This window comes from Spinacia oleracea, chromosome 2 (genome assembly GCF_020520425.1).
Source record: "Spinacia oleracea cultivar Varoflay chromosome 2, BTI_SOV_V1, whole genome shotgun sequence".
NCBI lineage: Eukaryota > Viridiplantae > Streptophyta > Magnoliopsida > Caryophyllales > Amaranthaceae > Spinacia > Spinacia oleracea.
Window position 1 is genome coordinate 73,703,603 of NC_079488.1, and position 17,454 is coordinate 73,721,056.

The 17,454-nt window shown below is 37.7% G+C and overlaps 1 protein-coding gene across 1 annotated transcript; it reads right to left on the bottom strand.

The window, feature by feature from the left end:
* Nucleotides 1-2,694: 2,694 nt before the first annotated feature.
* LOC110803395 (zinc finger BED domain-containing protein RICESLEEPER 2-like) lies at nucleotides 2,695-4,881 on the bottom strand. The gene is made up of 4 exons (XM_022008902.2): nucleotides 4,352-4,881; nucleotides 3,001-4,235; nucleotides 2,840-2,919; nucleotides 2,695-2,754 (listed from the first exon to the last, which is right to left on the bottom strand). Exons 1-4 carry the CDS (start codon nucleotides 4,879-4,881, stop codon nucleotides 2,695-2,697), a joined length of 1,905 nt encoding a protein of 634 aa, XP_021864594.2.
* Nucleotides 4,882-17,454: the final 12,573 nt, after the last annotated feature.

The following is a 17,454-nucleotide window of genomic DNA, read 5'->3' on the forward strand; positions in this document are numbered from 1 at the left end:
CTATTAATAATTTCGTTTCAGCATAAATAACTTCTGATAATTTCAGTCTAATTTAGTTGAACCAAAATACCAAATATAGCCTTATACTAATGTCGAGCATCCAGCAGAAATGAAAAGTCCAGGTACAGCTCCAGTCACATACTGCCATCTACATCGTCTAAATCACAATAATGTAAAATGAGTTGAATTTACAAAATTAATAGCTAATATCGCATTAGAATTTTGGAATTTTCAGGTATGTCTGAAGCTGAACCCTAAAAATTTAACGCTTTCTAGTTTCATCCCAGTCTAATTCATTATTCATGGAATAATGTCTATTCACGCAAGAACAAATTGGCTGATAATTTCGAATTTAACCAGAAATTGATAACAAGATCAAAATGAGGAAAAACCCTCAAAAAATAAAAGGTTAAAGTAGCGAATTTGACATGAATTAGCATGAAAACTAAAAGGATTATGTGAAATGCAGTATAACAAAAACGAATTGCAAAGAGAGAGTAAGAATAGTTTACCTTGGTATGGTGTGGCAAGGTTTGCTTTGCAGTTTCCATTTTAACCTAGAGAGAGAAACAAAGAGAGGGAGAAGAGAGAGTAAAGCATTTCCAGTTACCCGCCAGTAAATAAAATGGCGGGAGCGAAAACTAATTTCCAATTATTTTAATAACATTGCATTTCCTATGTTATACTCCCTCTCTCCTTAATACTTTCTTTTTCGGATCGTCCCTTAATACTTGCACCGCTTTTATAAATGGATATTTTTACCAATATTATATAATTTCTCACACTTACATACTAACACACCTACATCCCTACTCCCTACTCCCTACAAAAAATCATTTAAAAATTCACACTTCTCACCCCTTACACATTTTCCACTAACTATATTAAAAAAATACCCCATTATTAACTAACACACAGTAAATTAATAAGTTAAATAAAGTGTCTTAAACTACGCACCGGTCAAACCGGTGCGAGTATTAAAGGACGGAGAGAGTAATTAGAGTAGAGCACTGGCCGGGCCAGCAAGTGGGATGTCCGAGCCGACACGGCAAGAGTCCATTGTAATCCCGGCAGGCATGTCAATGGGTCATGGGTTGTTCATAGATATTATATTAGAAATTTTGCACGAAGGCTCACATGTAGGCACGCTTATTTTGAACCAATTAACAAATACTACGTATTGAAAATAACAAAAGGTCTTGTGCGCACAAGGTGTACAAATAAATTTATTGTACACAAAGATAATTTTAACCTTTTTTTGTAACTTTAACCTAGTTTTGATTAACTTTTATATTAGTAAAAAAAAATTAATAGGTAAATATTTGAAAGGGTTAAACGATTAATTTTATACATTATTAGTTAGTTTGAAGAAATAAGTTTTACTAAAATGAAAAAATTTATCACTGAAAAATAGATAACTTTTACATATATATGCTTAACTTTTAAGCATTTTGAGTTAACTTTTACTCCGGTGTACAATATTTATTGTACACTCGTTGTAATAAGAATTTGTGTAAACCGAAAAGGGAGCACGTTGGGACAACAAGGCACAACACACACATGGGTCTGGGAAATTAAGTTTAGAACATTATAATATGGATTATAACGAAATGTTTAATAACATTATGAACAGGGGTAGTATACTAGTATGTGTTATTTAGAATCCCACTTGATTTGATTGGACTTAACTAGTGTGTAGCCCGGGCGTTGTCCCGGATTTTGACTTTTATTCGGGTTTATTTTTTTTAATTATGTGCACGTAGAGATGGTGTCATCATCAAATTACGGTGGTGACATAAGATTAATGGCCGATTAACAACCTCCCATATTTAAAACCTCACATCAGAAAATCTAAACAAAGCCAGATCATTTTCTTCAAAGTAATAACTGTACATTTATAATTTAAGTAATCATTCCCTTTTTTGCATTCACTTTTATTCAATGTATTGTTTATTGTAAAAAGAATATATATGCTTATATGGAAAGGTATTACATAAGGTGTAGTTGGTTAAGATGGTAAGAAGTGTAGCTTTTAACAAAGAGGTCTTGTGTTCGATCCTTATTAGATGTTTTTTGGTTGTAATGACATGTCATGATGCTAATTAGTGGTGACGTGGCGTAATAAGGAGAGACCTACGTGACACGTATACGTTCTTCAAAACGCCTTTTAATATATTAGTATAGATAACACATTGTGGATTAAAACTTTAGAGTTTTGATGTCATACATGAAATGCTAATGATGTGACACAACTTAAAACATACAATGGGACAAGTCACAAGAGGTCTCTAATGGACCATCACAACCAAAAAGGCCCTGCTCATTCCGACCCCACTCTTCGCCATTGCCACCACGCTTCACCTTCGTCATCCCTACAATACCACGAACACCACAACCCCGAGGCCGCTGATAAATAGAGATGAGCAAAAGATCATAAGAGTTGATGCTCAAACTAGGACTTTCTACTTCCCCACTTTTTTGAATAAGTTTTTACATCTTTGAGCCCATCATTAAACACACGTCAATACCTCCAGGCTCCAACCCTCCAAAACTGATGCACAAAATCTACTTCACAAGTTTATGACAAGCTTCTGTAACCATCTAACTCTCTCTCACAAAACATATACATATAATAATGGCCGAGCACTTCACCAAACTTTCGTGCAGCTATCACTAAGCCATTCTCCGCATTACTCATTTGGCTGATTCAAAGTGCTCATCACCATTTTCATCAACTATTTCTGCAGACTTGGCCTGAGAGACAATGTTAGAAAATCAAGATTAGTTCAAGATAATAATAACTATGCGAAAATATTTCTATTATAAAATTAAGGTTTACCTTCAAAATAATTCCATCCTCAAAGTTAGCATCATCATAAATCGTACCTAGTGAATGCAAATTATTCGCTGATGATGGAGCTGCAACCATAAACATAGAGGAAAGTTGATCATCTCATTATCCCAAAAGATTAGAGAAAAACTGTGTAATATAAAGTTTACCTTTGGATTCCGAGTGTTCCCTTCTCCTGATCAACTTCTGAGAGCACACCAATGCCTCAACCACAGTTGGATGAAGTCTGCTACGATTTGAACCCAAAATTTTATCACCAACATCAAAAGCATCCTCTACATCAACTGCAAAAACTGGAATAGCTAGGATATCTCGTGCCATCTTATGCAAGACAGAATAACATTGCTTATTAACCTCCCACCAAGACAAGATATCAGAATCTTCCGTTTCTACAACAGAGACTTTCAAGTAGTACTCCACCTCGTATAGTTCAGATTGTTTCTTCTTCATTTCTCTCTTATACCTGCTGAAGAGATCCGTGTCAGACTCTCCTGAGGACAAGTCCTCGTCATTTTTTTTATCCTTCATTAGGGAACTCTTGTACTCTTTGAACAAATCATAGAAAATCTGGTGAATCCTATCAACCTCATCTTCAGCGTCATTCCCATAAATTTTTTTAAAGTAGTGCTCTAGTGCGCAAAATCTATATTGGGGATGAAATATAGTTGCAACTCCAAGAATATCACGCGCTGCTAACCAATACTTGTCAAACTTCTTTAACATCTTTGAAGCCATCTCTTTAATCCACGGAACCTCACAATTGAGCCACTTTAAAAAATTTACTTTAATTTCGCATATCAACTCAAGATACAAGCAAGCAACAGGACAATCAGCTAAAGACTTCATCTTATCAAAAAGAAATTTTAACCTGTCACACACTTCCCTGACTAAATCCCATTCTTCCTTACTAGGCAAGGATTCGTGATGTCCCAAGTGAGAAAATACATCCTTGAGAAGAAATGAATGTTGCATCATCAAGTACGTTGAACTCCAACTCAACCCATAATCAAGCACCAACTTTGCCGGAGTGCTTAAACCCAATTCACAAGCAGCTTTCTCAAATGTCATTTCTCTTTCTGGCGATGATGTCCAAAACATAATACTATCACGTATTTTCTCAATCACATGCCTAACCACGTCAAATGCATCTTGCACCATCAGGCTCAAAGTATGAGCAAAACATGGTAGCCGAAATAATTTTCCTCTAAAAGGGAGCTCGTTTTCCGAGAGTTTATCCACTAGAAGGTCAATAAGCTCGTCATTAGAAGTGTAACTGTCAACTGTTATAGTTGATAGTCTTTTATCCATATCGAAAAATGAGAAACAATCTAGAAGGACCTTGCAAATTGACTGATTTGTACCAAATAACGGCACATTGGCAAACCTGCAGCAAGCAGAGAATAAACATATGATGCTACTGAAATAAACGTGAAAACATATGTTTACAAGTTATGCTTAAATATCCATGATAATGTAGAATAGACACTATTCAGTATTCACCTCATGATAAAAGATTGTCTTTTCCAGTCTTCATCAATTATGTGTCCTGTGATGGCCAAGAATCTCCGATTTCCATCACTAGAAGTCCACATTTTGGTAATAGCAATCCTACCTGGAGCATTGAGACAGTCACCATGTGCGATGCACCTCTCAAATTTAAAGACTTTCATTATGTCGTTCTCAACAGTCTTTTGAGAAACCATCCTAAATGAAGGATTAAGTTTATACAAGAAGTCCCTAAACCCAATGTGATTGACCACGGAGAGAGGATATTCATGTAATACAATCATTTTGGCCAACTCTCTTCTCAGTCTTATTGGATCAATGGTAAATTTTGAAACAGTAACAAGTCGTTCTACACATTTACTAACAATGGTAGATGAATCAAAGTAATCTGATGAATGAAGGGACAAAGACTCGTAACAACTCCCGGGACATAGGAAAATTTTATTAATGTGACGCTGTAATTTTTCTTCTGATGTTGGCTGGCAGACCGACTCTTCAGAGAACTCATCACCCTGCAAGATCATCGTGCCAAGTGTTGTTACATTTTAGATAGAATGTGGAGAAGAAAAGGCTTTGTAGTTGTTGTTGTTTGTGGAGAAGAAAAGGAAACAAAATACGGAGTAATAAAAGAGCTCTTGTTTCATAAGAACATCACAACTTTCAGCTGCAAAATTAAAAGGAAAGAACCAGGTAAAGTAAGAGTACATGGAGGGAAATAGTTTAGGAGAGAGGACCTCATCTACCAACATATCATGGTTATGCAAGCAACAGTGTGCTTGTGCCATATTGTAAGACTTGCAAACTTTCCTCAAACTTCACTAACCTAATATCTGTAAATTGACAATCGAAAATTCTTTTACTGAGCATGTGACATACAAGAGGTAAATAGAGGCAATAAGGGGAAGGGATAATGACCTATATCAGAAAATACCAAAGCAAGATCAACAAAGCAAATGAACTAAGTTATCACATTAAGCAATGGCCAGGGTTGGATGTATTAAACTTATTTCTATGATATGAGTACAATTTTGCACCCTATTAAATTAACAAATGACTAGTTGAGCCATAAGTACAAACTTATTTTCCCTTCAAACAAATGGATTTTTAAGAACAATCTGTTCAAATAAAAGATTTTAAAACCTACAGAACTCATAATCAGGCAGATTTCCTCAACAAGAGCTAATAAACTCGAGAAACATTTTACATATACATTCAAACAAAATAAAGTAAAAACATACTTTTGCTATTGAGTTTGTCACCCTTTTCATAATAGTGCCACTAAATTTTAGTTTGTTCACTTATTCCACTATCATTTGTAAAACAACGCAACACTGCCACTAAGGTTCATGGTAGCAATACTATTAGTTTTTCCAAAAGAATATCGACATTTTAGTACAAAGTGAAGTACGTTGGTATTATACTCATGTCCGGCAGGGATACTTAAGGTGAAATAAAAAGCCGGAGTTAACTCCAAGTAACATACTGGTATTGCTATCTACTGTTGGAAATAATGCAATAGGGATAAATCAAATTATGGCAACTTTCCTTTTAATGATTGGAGGCTTAGTCTAATTATATAGAAAAGCAAATTGTTTTGTCGTTGCTTCCAGCTTGCTTCACAGCCCTCCTGTGGGTAAGCTTTGTGCCACACCTTGGTTGTGGAACAACCTGCCTTTGCTTTTCTTCTTTTTGATTATAAGGTGTATTAGCCTCAAGACTCCCACCTAGATAATACTTCTTCTCCTTATACGGCTACAAGAGTTGTATCAATATAAAACTCTTTAGGATATATATATTTTCCATCTCCCCTACACAAAAATATATACGTACAAAATATAAAAAACCAATGTTATTCTTTTCCTCCATTATTATCACAGAGATCTGAGCAGTTCTCGAAGTAATTCCAGCCTTTCAATTGGGATACGGAGTTGAAAGGTAGTTGTGTTACCCTTGGGGAGCAGTCGTCACTGAGAGCCTCGTATCGGTGGTGACCAAATACGCTTCTAGGGCAGCCGTAAAACGCGTCACAACTTATTTGAGATCTATTTTTTCAGAGTAACAAATTTCTCTCTTTTTGTCGTACTTTGATTACATCAGTTACTTTTACCAACAATCTAGAAGCGTATTTTATCTATTGTTATCATGTCTAGTAGTTCTCAAGATCGTTTGTTGCTAGATCTGTCTAAACTTGAACTCTTTATGGATCTAATTACAAGAGGTGGTCTCAAAAATTGTTAGTTTCTTTTGAACAAGTAGAAGTTGATTATGTTCTGTTTAATAACCCTCCTAAGCCTAAGGAGAAACCATCTGCTATCATAACTATAGCGGATACTCTTGGGAAAGGTAAGGTTGTGCCGACTAGTGGCAAATCTGGTGAAGAGGAGATCAAGAAGTTTGAGAAAGATAACAAATTTGTTAGGGGTCACTTACTCAATCACATGACAAAACCTATCTTTGATTTGTTTATCACTAATAAGTCCGCTAAGTCAATATGGGAAACCCTATAAAAGAAGTGTGGTGTTGATGATGCAGGGAAGAAGAAATATGTGACTGGTAATTGGTTGAAGTTCCAAATGGTTGACACAAAACCTATCATGGATCAAGTCCATGAGTATGAAAATTTGGTTGCTGATATTCTTGCAGAAGGTATGAAGATGTGTGAGATATTGCAGGCTAATGTTTTGATTGAGAAACTTCCTGAAACGTGGTCTGATTACCGCAATCATCTCAAACACAAGAAACGGGATATGACATTGGAGGAGTTAGTTAGCCACATGAAGATTGAGGAGGCTAATACACTGAAGGATACCACCAAGAAGCCTAAGAATGAACTTGCTGTCAAAGCTAACCTTGTGCAGTCTAATGTTTATGTTAACAGGAACACAAGTGGCACTGAGAAGAAGAATTACAAGCAAGGAAACCAGAAGAAGGGAAAATTCCAGAAAAAGGGCATGATCGAGAAGAAAGGAAATTGCTTTGTGTGTGGGAAACCGGGACACTATGATTCTCAGTGTCGTTTCAAGAAGAACAATCAAAAGCCCACGCAGTCAAGCAAGGAGAAAGCCAAGAGCGAGGCAAACCTCGTAAAATCTGAAGACATCATTGCTGCTGTGATTTCAGAGGTCAACTTGGTAGAGAACAACACCGAGTGGATTGTTGATACGGGTGCCTCACGTCACTTTTGTGCTAACAAGGAGATGTTTGTGGAGTTTGAGAAAGCTGACAAAGGAGAACAAGTCTACATGGGGAACTCGAGTAGCTCTGAAGTGCTTGGTAAAGGAAAGGTGCTTCTCAAACTCACTTCTGGGAAGCTCCTAGCTTTGCATAATGTTTTGTATGTGCCCTCTCTTCGTAGGAATTTAATTTCTGGTGCTTTGTTGAACAAAGTGGGGGTCAAACTAGTTTTTGAGGCGAATAAGTTAGTATTGACTCGCAATGATGAATATGTAGGGAAGGGGTACCTTAATGGTGGTTTTTTTGTTTTGGAAATTATAATTGACTCTTCAATTAATAAGAAATCGTCTTCTGCTTATATCGTTGAGTCCATTGATTTGTGGCATGGTAGATTAGGGCATGTTGGCATTAGCTCATTAAAGAGAATGAAACAAATTAATCTTCTCCCTAATTTGGTGATCGATGGTCATGATAAATGTGAAGTGTGTGCTGAGTCTAAATTTGTGAAGAAACCTTTTAAGTCAGTGACAAAAAGGGAGACTGGATTGCTAGAATTAATTCACACAGAATTAGCTGATTTTAAGAACATTGAAAGCCGTGGAGGGAAAAGGTATTATGTTACTTTCATTGATGACTGTTCGAGATATTGCATGGTCTATTTGTTGAGATCAAAAGATGAAGCCGAGTCGAAGTTCCTTGTCTATAAAGCAGAAGTGGAAAAACAGTTGGACCGGAAAATAAAGAAAGTCAGGTCTGATAGGGGAGGAGAATATGGGTCTACATTTCTCAAGTCTCTATGTGAAAGTGAAGGTATAATCCACGAGGTCTCAGCCCCATATACTCCACAGCAAAATGGTGTAGCAGAAAGAAAAAATCGAACTTTGAAGGAGATGATGAACTTCATGTTGATTAGTTCTGGACTACCTGACAACTTATGGGGTGAAGCAGTGCTCTCAGCAAATTTTATTCTCAACCGGGTTCCTCATAAGAATCTAGACAAGACCCCATATGAAATGTGGAAAGGATATACTCCTAATCTTGGATACTTGAAGGTGTGGGGGTGTCTCGCTAAGGTGGGATATCATCATTCAAGCGCTCGGTGGTTGGCTCGAGAACTTTTTATACTGTGCTTGTTGGATATGCAGAGAACAATGCAGCATACAGATTCATGTGTTTGAACGATAACTCCATATGTGAATCGAGAGATGCCGAATTTTTTGAACAAGTATTTCCTATGAAAAAATCTGTTGAAACTAATGTTACTAACTCAGTTTCTCCTTGTCAAATGCCAACAGTCCCCCTTAGAGTTGCTAATGAGCCACCTCAACCACGGAGAAGCAAGAGACAAAGAACATAAACAAGCTTTGGTCCAGGATTTCTTACCTCTTTCTTGGCAGAAATGGAAGAGGTAGATGGCCTGGATGAAATCATGGTTTGTCTACAAGAAGTGGATGAAGATCTAAAATCATACGAAGAAGCCATGAGTTCAGTTGATGCTAGCTTCTGGAAGGAAGCAATCAACAACGAGCTCGAATCTATTATGGCAAACCAGACATGGGAGCTTACAGAATTGCCAAAGGGGAGCAAAGTTATTGGTTGCAAGTGGATCTTCAAGAGAAAGTTGAAGACTGATGGCTCTGTTGAGAGATTCAAAACCAGACTGGTGATTAGGGGTTTCTCTCATAAGTTTGGTGTAAATTACTTCTATACTTACTCACCGGTGACAAAGATATCAACTATTCGTCTTTTATTTGCTATAGCTTCTGCTTATAAATTGCATGTGCACCAGATGGACGTCAAAACAGCTTTTCTGAATGGTAATCTTGAAGAGGAAATCTACATGGAGCAACCCCCAGGGTTCGTTGTTCCCGGCATGGAGAACAAGGTATGTAGGCTCAAGAAGTCCTTGTATGGACTAAAGAAGGCACCAAAGCAATGGTATGAAAAGTTTCATAACACTATTCTTAGCTTTGGTTTTGTGGTTAATGGTTCGGATGCATGCGTGTACTCTAAGATGTTTAGGTCTGAATGTGTTATAATATGTCTTTATGTTGATGATATGTTGTTGTTTGGTATACACATGGGCGCCATTGAGAAAACCAAGAAGTTCTTGTCCTCAAAATTTGAGATGAAAGACCTAGGAGAAGTCGATGTGATACTTGGTGTAAAGGTAACCAAAACCAATGAGGGGTATTCTATGTCTCAGTCTCATTATGTCGAGAAGATCCTAAAGAAGCTCAACTGCTTAGATGAAACACCCCTAAAGACTCCATATGACCCCGATTGCAGTTTAAAGAAGAATTGTGGGGGTAGTGTTTCACAAGAGGAATATGCTCAAATAATTGGGAGTATTTCTGATGAATTGCACTCGGCCTAATATTGCTTTTGCAGTTAGTAGACTCAGTCGTTTAACGCATAATCCATATGCAGGGCATTGGAAGGCACTTAGACACCTACTGAGGTACCTTAGGGGTACTATGAATTTGGGTTTGAAGTATGTGGGCTTCCCTTTGGTCCTTGAAGGTTATTGTAATGCAAATTGGGTGACTAACATCGGTGAGGTGAGCTCTACTAGTGGATATGTATTTACTTTATGTGGCAGTGCCATATCATGGAAGTCTGCAAAACAAACATGCATTGCCAGGTCAACTATGGAGGCAGAGTTCATTGCCCTAGATCTAGTCAGTCAAGAAGTTGATTGGCTTAGAAGCCTACTTGCTGATATACCATTATGGGGAAAACCTACTCCATTTATCTCTATGCATTGTGATTCTCAATCTGCCATATGCGTTGCAAAGAACAGTGTCTACAATGGCAAGAAAAGGCACATTCGTGTGAGGCATGCGTCGGTGAGACAATTCATTGTGAATGGCGTAATATCATTAGAATATGTGAGAACTGAGAAGAATCTAGCTGATCCTTTTACTAAAGGACTAAGCAGAAGACAAGTAGAGGATTCATCAAGCGGTATGGGTTTGAAGTCTATGTAAGATTTCTCTCATGTTATTTTGTGTTATTTTAAATAAAACACGTCCATAGTCCTATAACGTGGATGGTTCTATTGGTGAACTTGATGGATAATGAAAATTCGGAATTTCCTAATTTCGTTTGTGTATGCTTTATTTAACGTATCTAGCCTCATAGACTCACGTTATAAGTGATGTTGTGAGAAGACCTGATAGATACTTTATTTAAATTGTGAGGATGAAAATTTTGTTCTTAATGTATCTATAGCTTTTTGAGTGGTCCAACTAAAATGGACTTGATGGTTACACTGATTGGTAAGGTTGGACATATTAGGTCCTTAATGCTCTTATAGCCCTCTTGGGTGGTCTAGTGTTGAAATAGACTTGATGAGAGCACCTATGTGAGTGAGAAGGGGTGGCATCCTTCTATGAAAAACAAGATTTGGTCTTTCTAACAACACTCACTAGAATCCAAGGGAATGTTGGCCTCGTATGACGTTTCATGCGGTCGCGGAATTTTTCAAGCTTCTAAAGGTGAAGTGTGTGGTGTCGGGTCCCTTCAATAATCTAATGAGTTCAATCTTTCGAGTACTCTATAGACAGTTGGACACCCCACTCCACTAATGTGTTAGTTCAATTATTCGTGCACTAACATCTTATGCACTATACCTTTCACTTACTGCTCAGGTCTCGTAAATCTATTACCCTTTTGCATTAGTGGGGGATTGTTGGAAATAATGCAATAGGGATAAATCAAATTATGGAAACTTTCCTTTTAATGATTGGAGGCTTAGTCTAATTATATAGAAAAGCAAATTGTTTTGTCGTTGCTTCCAGCTTGCTTCACAGCCCTCCTGTGGGTAAGCTTTGTGCCACACCTTGGTTGTGGAACAACCTGCCTTTGCTTTTCTTCTTTTTGATTATAAGGTGTATTAGCCTCAAGACTCCCACCTAGATAATACTTCTTCTCCTTATACGGCTACAAGAGTTGTATCAATATAAAACTCTTTAGGATATATATATTTTCCATCTCCTCTACACAAAAGTATATACGTACAAAATATAAAAAAAACCAATATTATTCTTTTCCTCCATTATTATCACAGAGATCTGAGCAGTTCTTGAAGTAATTCCAGCCTTTCAATTGGGATACGGAGTTGAAAGGTAGTGTTAACCTTGGGAGCAGTCGTCACTGAGAGCTTATTTGAGATCTATTTTTTCAGAGTAACAAAGTTCTCTCTTTTTGTCGTACTTTGATTACATCAGTTACTTTTACCAACATCTACATCGTTTCAACCACGACTGATTCATCCTTATAATTTTGTTAAAGCCCTATTTAGCTAGCCAGAAATTACACGCTCACTTGAAAGTGAGGCTCATTTCAAATTGACTAAAAGATTAAATATTTCGAAATTCCCCAAATTCCCAACACTTATATATCCAAAGATGCCAAATTTATAAACAAAACAAACGGTTAGTATGTAAAATGAGTTAAATTTGCAAAATTAATAGTTGATATCGCATTAAAAAAAATTATTTTCGGGCATGCTTGAAGGTAAACCCTAAAAAATTAAACGATTTCCAGTTTTGAAATTACCCAGAAATTGATAAACAGCAGCAAAATCAGGAAAACCCTAAAAAAGTAAAAGGTTAAGAGTAGTAGATTTGACATGAAATAACATAGAAATTGAAATGATGATGTGAATTGCAGCATAACAAAAGCGAATTGCAAAGAAAGAGAGTAAGAATAGTTTACCTTAATACGGCATTTCCTGGTGTGTCAGTGTGTGTGTGAAGCATTTCCTGGTACCCGCCAGTAAATAAAAATGGCGGGAGCAAAAACTAATTTCCAATTATTTATGGGCTTTTACATAAAATTGCATTACATATGTTATAGTTAGAGCTGGGCATGGGCCAAGCCGGCACGAGAGAATGTCCGAGCCAGACACGAGTTCATCGTAAGTCCAGCATTGCACAAAGGCACGTCGATGTGCGAAGGGCCGGTCATGGACATTGTTTGGGCTCCCAATTGAATACCAATTGGGCCATTAAGTCCAAAGCCCAAAGGCTCACAGCAACAACATCAAAGCCACTACAGTCCAAAAGGCTATTCAGCCGCCAATCAAGGCCCAAGGCCCACTTGCAATAAATAACCTAAGGGCATTTATTGTACAAACACTATAAATAAGCCGTCATGGCTCACTTACCAAAGTACGTCCATTTTCACGCCTTAAGACTACTCTTCTAGAGAACTTCTCTCTCTAGAATCCGAGCATTGTTCTTACTAAGGCATCGGAGGGGCTTTCCTCGGAAACACCCCCGAGGCTAGCAACTTGTTTATTGTGCAGGTTGATTTGGACACAACACATTCGAGCTAGCAAGATCTTCAACACGCACAAAAAGGCCTTCATTCGAAGCCCATTGTTTCACCCACTTCAACACCGGAACAGACATCATATTAAAAATTTGGCACGAGCACGATGGATCGGTTTGTATATAGGCATATTTGTTTTGAATCAATTAAAAGAACATACTTATTAAAATCAGAAGGGGGCATGGTGGGACGGCAAGGCACAACACGTGAGTTGGGTCATGTGCCTCATCTATAGAAGATAGGCACGAACGGCACAACACGATTTTCCCTTAGCCCGTTTATGTTTATTTTTACTTATGTTAAGGAAAAATAAATTTAGATAATTTAAATTAAGGAATACAAGCGTAGATGGTTATGGATCTCAATTTATATTTGTTTTGCCTTGGTAATAAACTTGTGGATATTTTCAAACTTTTTTGAAAACTAGTGGTTGAAGCCGCGCGCACGCGCGCGGTATGCTTAGGAATAATTAATTTGGCAACAACCTTGTTCTAATGTTCTATATGTATTTGTACTAATGATATGTAGAGTAACAGGTCATAGACTTGTACTGACTTTTGATTTGCTTTTGGATACATAATATGTTATTTTTTGAAGGAGAAAAAGGTGCAGAAATTAGATTTGGTTATCTATTTAGCTAAAATAGAACAATGCTAACTTAGTCTTTGTTAGTACAAAGAGTTTCCATTAACATACAATAAAGAATATTTTTATTCCATGAGCCCGTGTAGACCTTGTATGTGTAGAACGAGTAATTCATAATCTTGACATAACAACAAAGAGCTTTTAAAGACATTTTCTTGTCAAAGATTGTTTATATACACATTAAAGGAATATATAGACAAATTCGAAAGTTACACCACGATATATAAAATACATTGTTTCAACATCACTCTATAAATAGATTCCTTTTAGCACAAACCAATGCCTATTCTTGAAATCCATATAGAGATAGATCCTTTCATTTCTCTATCTTTCACCGTACCTTTTGATAGTGAGCAATTGACACTTATTAAGTATAGAACCAAAAATAACAACGACCTCTTCGCAAGACACTAACAAATTTGCAACGCTTGAATATTCACCCTCATGTCGTTTTATTCTGTGGGACTCATTGCACTAGTAGAAAAAACCCCTGTTGCAGCCCCCTTGTTGCAGCGTACATGTATAAATACGCTTCAACAACCAGTCGGTCAACGCGGGTCAAACCCTTTAAAGGGTTATCGCAGCGTACATTTTAGTTGTTCGCAACAAATGCGTTTGTTGCAGCGTACAAAATAAAAGCCCGCAGCAACAACCCGACGTTATTGCAGCATACATATTATTGCCCGCTGCAACAAGTCCGCGTTTCAAATTAAAATTTTTACTTTGTTGCAACAAACCGCGCTCCTCATCCAAATATCCAAGAAACGTACGTTGTTGCAAGAAACGTACGTTGTTCCTTCTCTGCTAGCTCCAAGCCTTTTCCCTTAAACAAATATCCAAGCAAGCCGTCGAACTCAGCCCTGCGTCGCCGTCGAACTCAGCCCTGCGTCGCCGTCGAACCCAAGCGTTGCTCAGCCCTGCGTCGCTGTCTTCGCCGGTGTGTGGTGTTCTCGCCTCATCTCCCCCATCCCGTTCAATTCTCGCGCGGCCTGTCACTGAAAGATATATTCTTGGTCGGCCGGGGGTTCAGCATCTCCCCGTCGCGTCGTGGTTCCGGTGGTTGCTCGGCGTCGTGGTTCCGGTGGTTTCGGTATGGTGTGTTCAATTTTTATTTTCGTTTTTTATTTTCGTTTTCAGATTAGGGTTCAATTTTAGTTTTTGATTTTCGTTTTGATTATTGTTTTTGATTTTCGTTTTTGATTTTCGTTTTGATTTTCGTTTTGATTTTCGTTTTTGATTTTCGTTTTGATTTTCGTTTTTATTTTGATTTTTTTGCCTGTTTTTCAATTATTTCTTTAATTTGCAGTTAATTGTGAAGATGGGTGGATACGCATATGGTTGAAGAGAGGGGCGATGATCGTACTGCTAGCATAATCTATCATCGTGCTTGTTCGAATTTCAACAATTGCATAAGGTATTGATATATCTAATTATCTTCATAAAATTTCTCTTTTCCTCTTTTGAAAGTTGAAATCAATAGTACAGTAAGTGCATATCATTTTTACGATAATTAAAATTTGGATAAGTATAGTAAGTGTAATAATAAAACGTGTACATTAGTATTCTATGCTTAAGTATCCATTCCGTTTTACTTATTAGGACTGTTTTTGGACTTCTAATATCACTTCAGTGAAGCATTGATAAACTTAAATGATGTAACCAAAGATTTGCGGAACTTCTTAATGATTTTGTGACTTCTTAATATATGTGTTTATGTGTGGAACCTTTTGTTGTTGTTATTAGTAATGAGTCGTCGTTGGATGTATGGTGACCATACTACGGCAGAATACTTGAGTGGGGTCGCAGAGTTCATTAGATGTGCTTTAGCACACCAACGGAGTACAAAAGCCGAAAAAATCTATTGTCCCTGCCGTGATTGTAACAATATCAAGCGGTTAGGTGACATTGATGAAATTGAGGATCATTTATTTCGCCGTGGGTTTAAGCAAGATTACCATGTTTGGTTTTGGCATGGTGAAACAATACCTGATCGTCCAAGTTCTAGTGTCCATGAATTTGATGTTCAGAGTAATGAGAGTGATGATGATATTTATGAGAATAATGAGACGGATGATGATGAGGAAGAAGATGATGAAATAAATGAGATGATGGATGGGCTGAAAGATCACTTGGACGAACGATCTCAGATGTTCGAACAAGTATCAAAGGCTGCTGAAACTCCATTGTATCCCGGTTGTACAAAATTCAGCAAGTTGGAATGTGTGTCAATACTTTACAACCTCAAATGTAAAGGTGGTTGGAGAGATGAACACTTTGACACCTTATTGGAGTGGGTAGGTGAATTTTTTCCGGAAGGGAATGATATCCCCACCTCTACCTATTATGCCAGGAAATTGATGTGTCCCTTAGGCTTAGAGGTCGACAAGATAGATGCTTGCCCAAATGATTGTATGCTTTACAGAAAAGAGCATGAACATTTGGATGAGTGTCCAACATGCGGCGCATCTCGTTACAAACGCAAAGGGGCAAATTCAGCTAAGAGGGGCCCGCCTGCTAAGTCTTTGTGGTATCTTCCAATCATACCTAGGTTTGAGCGTATGTTTTCATTGAAGAAACAAGCAAAAAACTTAAGGTGGCATGCGGAAGTGAGGAAGAAAGATGGACTCCTTCGACATCCTGCAGATTCTGTTCAATGGAGAAATATTGATAAGAAATATCCTGAATTTGGTAAGGAGGTTAGAAATCTAAGGCTTGCTTTATGTGCAGATGGTGTGAATCCATATGGAACTCTAAGCAGTCAACATAGCACATGGCCGGTTCTTCTAGCAATTTATAATCTTCCTCCATGGCTGTGTATGAAGCGGAAGCATATCATGTTATCACTCCTCATCTCGGGGCCTAAGCAACCTGGAAATGACATAGATGTGTACCTGGCTCCACTCATAGATGATTTGAAATTATTGTGGAATGAAGGTGTTTCAATGTTCGATGCACACACCAATTCAAGCTTTACATTGCGAGCTATGGTTTTTTGTACCATAAATGATTTTCCGGCATATGGAAACTTGTCTGGATACAAAACCAAAGGAGAACAAGCATGCCCTATATGTGAAGAGGACATGAAGCCCACATGGTTGCATAATTTCAAGAAAAATGTTTACCCAGATTTCAGGAAGCACCTCAGTCGATATCACCCTTATCGTAAGAAGAAGAAAGAATTCAATGGGTTCACCGAGGAAAGAGTAGCTCGTACGCCTTTGACAGGATCACAGGTTTATGAACGAATAAAAAATGTTGAAACCAAATACGGCAAGTGCTACAAGTCCAAGTCTAAAAAGGGTGTTTTGTGGAAGAAAGTATCTCCATTATGGGATCTTCCCTACTGGAGAGATTTGTCGGTTAGGCATTGTCTCGATGTAATGCACATTGAGAAAAATGTGTGGGATGCTATCATTGGGACTTTGCTAAACATGCCTGGAAAGACTAAGGACAATGAGAATGTGCGGAAAGATATGAAAAAGAGGAATATTCGACCAGATTTGTGGCCTGTTGAAAAATCTGGTGCGGGTGGTACTAAGACTTATCTGCCTCCAGCGTGTTACACAATGTCAAGAAAGGAGAAGAAGCAGTTTTGTGAGTGCTTACATGGAATTAAGGTTCCCTCGGGATATTCGTCGAATGTAAAGCGCCTAGTATCTCTCTCGGACCTTAGGTTGGTTGGTATGAAGTCTCATGATTGCCATGTAATGATTAATGTGTTTTTGCCAATTGCACTTCGTGGGATATTGCCGAAACACGTGAGACATGTTATAACAAAACTTTGTGTGTTTTTCAATTCTATATGTGCTAAAGTGATTGATCCGGAGAAATTAGATTCTTTGCACAATGATATTGTTGAAACTTTGTGTCGATTTGAAATGTACTTTCCACCATCTTTCTTTGATATTATGGTGCACTTAATTGTCCATTTAGTTCGA